The 6,872-nt window shown below is 30.1% G+C and overlaps 1 protein-coding gene across 1 annotated transcript; it reads left to right on the forward strand.

Annotated features, from left to right (window-relative positions):
* The first annotated feature begins 4,619 nt into the window (after positions 1-4,619).
* Positions 4,620-6,353, forward strand: LOC102606416 (cytochrome P450 89A2-like). The gene has a single exon (XM_006347508.2). The coding sequence runs from the start codon at positions 4,620-4,622 to the stop codon at positions 6,180-6,182; it is 1,563 nt and encodes a 520-aa protein (XP_006347570.1). The 3' UTR covers positions 6,183-6,353.
* The last annotated feature ends 519 nt before the right edge of the window (positions 6,354-6,872 follow it).

Raw genomic sequence — 6,872 nt, forward strand, 5'->3', positions numbered from 1 at the left:
GGGACAAAAAAACGAATTCATTCTAATTTATAGTAATAGATTTTTCTTAAATTACCTCTCTATAATTGTTATATTCAAATAATGTGTAGTAATATTTTGTAAGAAATATATTATATATAAAAAAAATATTAAATACTTATAATAATCATCATTAATGTAATGCACATAAGAACCTAGTTGATTTTTATTTTTTTTCAATTTTAGATTATGTTTGGCATTGCTATTGCAAGGCCAAAAACACTTATTTTGAGTAAAAAAAACACTTATTTTGGAAAAACGAGGTGTTTGGCTAATCAGTAAAACTGCTTTTAAAATAGAAGCAAAATCGATTTTTCTCATGTTGGGAAGAAGCTAAAAATTTATATTTCTTTAAAAAAGCAGAAACGAAAGAAGAAAATTATTTATTGCAAGACCAAAATATTTTTTTCAGAAAGTTGAGGTATTTTTCAAACCCTTATCCCTAAATTTTATGCGGGACAAAAAAACGAATTCATTCTAATTTATAGTAATAGATTTTTCTTAAATTACCTCTCTATAATTGTTATATTCAAATAATGTGTAGTAATATTTTGTAAGAAATATATTATATATAAATAAAATATTAAATATTTATAATAATCATCATTAATGTAATGCACATAAGAACCTAGTTGATTTTTATTTTTTTTCAATTTTAGATTATGTTTGGCATTGCTATTGCAAGGCCAAAAACACTTATTTTGAGTAAAAAAAACACTTATTTTGGAAAAACGAGGTGTTTGGCTAATCAGTAAAACTGCTTTTAAAATAGAAGCAAAATCGATTTTTCTCATGTTGGGAAGAAGCTAAAAATTTATATTTCTTTAAAAAAGCAGAAACGAAAGAAGAAAATTATTTATTGCAAGACCAAAATATTTTTTCCAGATATACATATTTACCAATATATATCTTCTATATTTATTTGTTTTGTGATGAGTTTTTCGTATGTAGTGATTTGATTTGTGAAATAATTTTTAAATTTATTTATCTTGATATTTTTAGTTATACTTAAATCATCATGCTAATATTATATTAATATTTAAATTTTTTCATTCATCTTTGTATAATATTGGTGGAAAATTTTAATATGTACATTTTAATTTAATAAAAAATGATTAAAATTTTTATAATAGATATTTAAAATAATCTTAATATTAAAAGTGCATTGATTCTTGTCCTTTTTCGTAATTTGACTCTCAAAAGTACTTTTTTTTTAAAAATTAGTCAAACACAATTTGCTTATCAAAAACACTTTTCAAATGAATTAATCAAACACAAATTGCTTTTTATCAAAACCACTTTTTCAAAAAGCTATTTTTAGAAAATACTTCTAAAAATAAGCAGTTTTTAGCAACAGTGTCAAACAGACTTTTAATCAGTTAAGCATTTAAATTCTTCTAATATAATCCGATCCAACATGCAAATTAACCACAAAAACTACATTTCAGCATCATAAAAAGAGAGAATCACAGATCTCCGCATATATACTTCAAATCACTCTGAGTGTAACACTAATCATTCTAGAATAACCATGACCACATATAAGCATTTATCTTGAATCGCTTTGTGACTTTATACACTCCAAAAAGAATAAATAAGCGTTCAAATGGAAAAATTACAATAGAATTAAGCTTAAAAATGAAGAATTCGCTCGTGAAAATAATGAATAAATATTTTTGTAGAAATAATCCATTAAAAAATTCATACTTCCTTATACTCTTCATAAAGCTTGAAAGATGGCATTTCTTAATACGGTGTTATTTTTCAACGAAGTGGGTTCATATGAACCCACTTGACCCTCTGTAGGTCCGCCCTTGGCTAGGGGTGTACATAGGTCGGTTTGGTTTGGTTTTTCATTAAAAAAAAACTAAATCAATTATGTCGATTTATTAAATCTAACAATCAAATCAAACCACATAAAGTCGTGTTTTTCGATTTCGGCTTTAGTCGGGTTTTTTTTTCGATCTTTCAATTTTTTACAACTATACAGTGTAACTAAAATTCTTCTTCGTACTTTATATATATATAATGTCGATTTGATTTATGTTCGATTTTACATTTTTTCTTTTAATACCAAGTCAAACCAAACCAAAAATATCGATATTTTTTTTCAACGCCAAACCAACCAAAGCAAACCACAATTCAATTTTTTTTTCGATTTAATTTTATTCGTCGATTCGATTTTACTTATACACTCCTCTTGATTATGGCAATTATACATCTCATAGACTAAACTACCCGCTCGATCTATCGTGAATTGTGCTTGATTATTCTATTCTTCTTGGTTGGTTGCAATGCTGCAAAATGAAGAGAAAAAAAAGATTAAAAAATCATCTCTTCGTTGTTTTATATATTTTATATTATATAACTAGATACAAGAGCTGGTTATATATATAATAAATTATTAAGTACCATTTTTGTATATAACATACTGATCTTCTTCAGATTCATCCACGTTATTAATTTATTATCCTTATAATTAACAACTTGTCTGCACGTTCTTCTTAAAAAAAATATCGTCTGTTTGATGCATTGTTCATTTTAATATCATACATTTCAATTTATTTGAATTAGTTTGATTTGACTTTTACATACAAAAAAAAAATATCTCTCGAATAATATTTTCAAAGGGGTTGCAAATGGATCAGTCGATTCACCAATAGTTCTAAAACGACTAAGCCTACATTACATGCAATAATACCTAAAATTATTACAGAAAAAATATATAAATGATCATTGGGCCCTGTGGGCTCGCCATAGTAATTATGATCCATACCCTTAGCCAATTTAGCTATTAATATAGGATCATTCAAGTCAAATATTTTTTTGGTTATAGGGATAGGTGAATTTTTATAGATCTATCCCCAAGGGAACGGGATATGATAATTTTTAATCATCAGTTCGAGAGAATAAAAGACATGGAGTTTAAGAAATAAATAAAGATTTTTGAAATTTTGTTGTCTAAAATGAGTAATAGATATTTGTGTGGTTAGAAATTATTTGTAAAATAAACAATTTAAAGTTAAATTGTACTAATTAACTATAGAAATATGTCATTCTATTTATGGCGGAATAAAAAAAAAGTAAATCGTATTAAATTGAGATATAACTTAGAGGTAGTATTATTTTTTTCTGAAATAGAAATTTGGTGTTATTTCCTTTCACGTTCTTTTTCCTTCCTTCGCGGTTCACCGTATTCCTACTGTACAGTTTGTCTAGTGGATTTGTCGATTTGCTTACAACTGCCATTCACACATAGAAAATTTAAATAGACAATATTTGAGGATCCGGTTCCCCTCCAATCTCCATTATTCATTCCTTCTATTTCGTTAAGTGCACGTGTGCACGTCTAGATGAGAAATATGTGTCTTATTTAAAGTTTAAAGGTCAAGATTAATAAAAATCATAACCATAGTTAAATCAACTAATTTTAAAAAACTACTCACTAAATTTAGTAAGTAAGAATTAAAATACATTCCATATAAAATTTAATATTTATTTATATCAATTATTTTATCTTAAATTTTTACTATTTGATATTTATTAATATCATTAATTTTATCTTATAATAAATATATTTCGTAAAACACTGTCCACCCATTGGTAAAATTCAATTCTTACTAGAATCTGCCGAACAAATTAAAAGAAACAAAAAAAAGAGAAAAGAGAAAGTAAAGAAGAAGCTGCAAATGTGTCTTGAGTAATTAAAATTCTTCTTCGTACTTTATATCTTAGAGCAACTTTCACATATAGCAAACATAAAAATCATATTTATATGTTATAGCTATAGTTTGTATAATTGAGCTCCATAGCAAATTTTATGTTTGCTATGGAGTTTTTGATTTGTATAATTCGCTAGATACATTCAATTTTATACAAATTGTTCAGTTTTGTATAAAGTCATTTATACATTGTAATTTGTATAATAAGATCTGTATTGATATAATTATAAGTGTATAAGACGAAAATATATGTATTTGTATTTGTATATACACTTTTTCCTCGCTTTATACAAACACAAACGCATTTTATATATTTTATACCGAAATGTATAAAATGGCTAATTGTATAACGAAAATGACTAATTGTCTACCGAATCAAATGAAAAACAAATGAGATGTTTGCTGCGAATTATAAATGAAATAAACTATGCTATTTCATTTAGTTTGAATTAATAGTTTGCTATTTCATACAATTTTCCCTATATCTTATATCCTGAGAAGAAAATACATATGGAAATAGCAAAAACTGATTTTCAAAAGCTATTAACTAATATGATGAGAATTTTTTATATTTTTACAGTTAAATATAAAAATATAAGATGAAATTAATGATATTAATAAATATCAAATTTGTATGAAATATATTGTAATTCTTAAAAAAATTGGATAATAATTTTCTAAAATTAGTTGATTTAACTATAGTTATAGTTATGATATTTGTTAATATTGACTTTTAAACTTTAGAAAAGGAGTAATGGAAGGAAGCCGGAACCAATATTTGATAATTATAATAAATTCACTTTGGTTGGAGTTGCTTTACAAACACACATACATAAACATTGAAAATGAAAAAGGTGTAGAAGCTCATATAGAAATTTAATGGAAAGCTGGTTTATCATTGTCGTTACTCTTTGTATCGCTCTTTTGTTGAAATTTCTAATTAATACTACTATCATCTCCCCTAACTCCAGTTCCAAGAAGAAACTCCCGCCAGGACCCTACAGTTTTCCGGTGATCGGTGGCGTACTATGGGCGATAAAGATTGCCATCAACATGCAATCCATACTCCGTGACCTCAAGGATAAGTATGGTCCTCTGATCACCATCAATACCGGGTCTCGTCCCAACATATACGTAGCTAGCCACTCCTTAGCCTACCAAGCTTTAGTCCAGCAAGGTGCTGTTTTCTCCGACCGACTAAGGGCTTTACCCACCCATGCTATCCTCAGTAGTAACCAGCGCAGCATCAGCTCCGCCCCTTACGGCCCTATATGGCGTCTCCTCCGTCGAAACTTGACTTCGGAAATGCTCAATCCTTCTCGCATCAAGTCCTATTCCAAGGCCAGATCGTCGGTACTGGGTATCCTTCTTCAAAACCTCCGTCACGCCCAAGTCGATTCTGTGAAGTTAATTGATCATTTTCAGTATGCTATGTTCTGTCTACTTGTATTGATGTGTTTTGGGGATAAGCTTGAGGAATCTCAAATCAAAGATATTGAGAATATACAGCGTAAGTATATCGTGAATTACCGACGGTTCTATATACTCAATTTCTTTCCTAGACTTGGGAAAATAATATTTAGGAATCGCTGGAAGGAACTCGTTGAACTACGACGAGAGCAAGAGAGTATCATCATTCCTTTGATTGAAGCACGAAACAGGAACAAAGAACAAAAGAAGGAGCAAAGTGATGAATTTGTGGTGGCTTATGTGGATACACTGTTGAATTTGGAGTTGCCGGAGGAAAACAGGAACCTCAATCTTGGAGAAATGGTAACCCTCTGCCGTGAATTCCTAAGCGCCGGAACTGATACTACGTCCACTGCCTTACAGTGGATTATGGCCAATTTGGTCAAAAACCCTTCCATTCAGGAGAAACTATACCGAGAAATTGCGAGTGTAGTGGGAGAAAAACAGAGCAAGTTGAGTACAGATGAAGAGGTGGTGAAGGAGGAAGATTTTCAGAAAATGCCCTACTTGAAAGCAGTGATATTGGAAGGTCTTAGGCGGCACCCACCCAGTCACGTTCTGTTCCCACACACAGTGACGGAGGAAGTAGAACTAAACGGCTACACAGTTCCAAAGAATGGCACCATCAATTTCATGGTCGCGGACATGGGATTGGACCCAAATGTATGGGAGGATCCGATGGAGTTTAGGCCAGAGAGGTTCTTAGTTGAAGGATCAGATAAGGGAGTTGATTTTGATATAACAGGAAGTAAAGAGATCAAGATGATGCCATTTGGTGCAGGGAGGAGAATGTGTCCTGCCTATGCGTTGGCAATGCTTCACTTGGAATACTTTGTGGCTAATTTGGTTTGGCAGTTTCAATGGGATCCTGTCGAAGGAGATGATGTTGATCTCTCGGAGAAGCTAATATTCACCAGTGTGATGAAAAATCCATTACGAGCTCGTATTTTCCCCAGAGTTAACTCTGTTTGAATTTGGTAATTGCTTCATTTTATTTGCCTACTTCTCTGTTGTTGGACTTCCTTCCCACCGGAAGTTAAGAGGGAAAATGATAGTTAATGCCTTGTTGCAATATAAGCTTGTTTGAATTGTTGTTACGTTTGAAATTTGTATAGTTATTGTTAAATCTATTGATGCAAAGAGTTGATTAATTTGACGTTGTTGCATATTATGGAAGACGCTCCTCTCCACTCTCCAGTATAACTAGTATTCGGTTCGTCTAATGCTATGCTAATCTAGTTACATCTCTCCGTTTTCAAGTTTAATTGTCAGTAATCATTTAACTGAAATACCCCCTCTAAACCACTGTTAAACCCATTAATTATCTATTATATATGCTTTCGTTATTGGTGGTAACCATAGTTTAAGGGTAGTCCAGTTAAATGATTACTAACCATTGAAATTGAAAACGGATAGATGTAGCCAAATTAGCATATCGGTGGACGAACTGGACACTAGCTATACCGGAGAGGAACATCTTTCCTATATTACCTTCTCCCATCCCCAAATTTTGCCTTTGTTTATTATTTCATAATCTTATTTTAAAAAAAATTAATTTTATCTCATTTAAAAAAATAATATCATAGGTTTATGTTTCAGATTATTGTTATCTAATGATAAAAGATAATATAATTTATTCAAACATTATGAACGATACGATAT

This window comes from Solanum tuberosum, unplaced genomic scaffold (assembly GCF_000226075.1).
Source record: "Solanum tuberosum cultivar DM 1-3 516 R44 unplaced genomic scaffold, SolTub_3.0 scf00093, whole genome shotgun sequence".
Classification (NCBI taxonomy): Eukaryota; Viridiplantae; Streptophyta; class Magnoliopsida; order Solanales; family Solanaceae; genus Solanum; species Solanum tuberosum.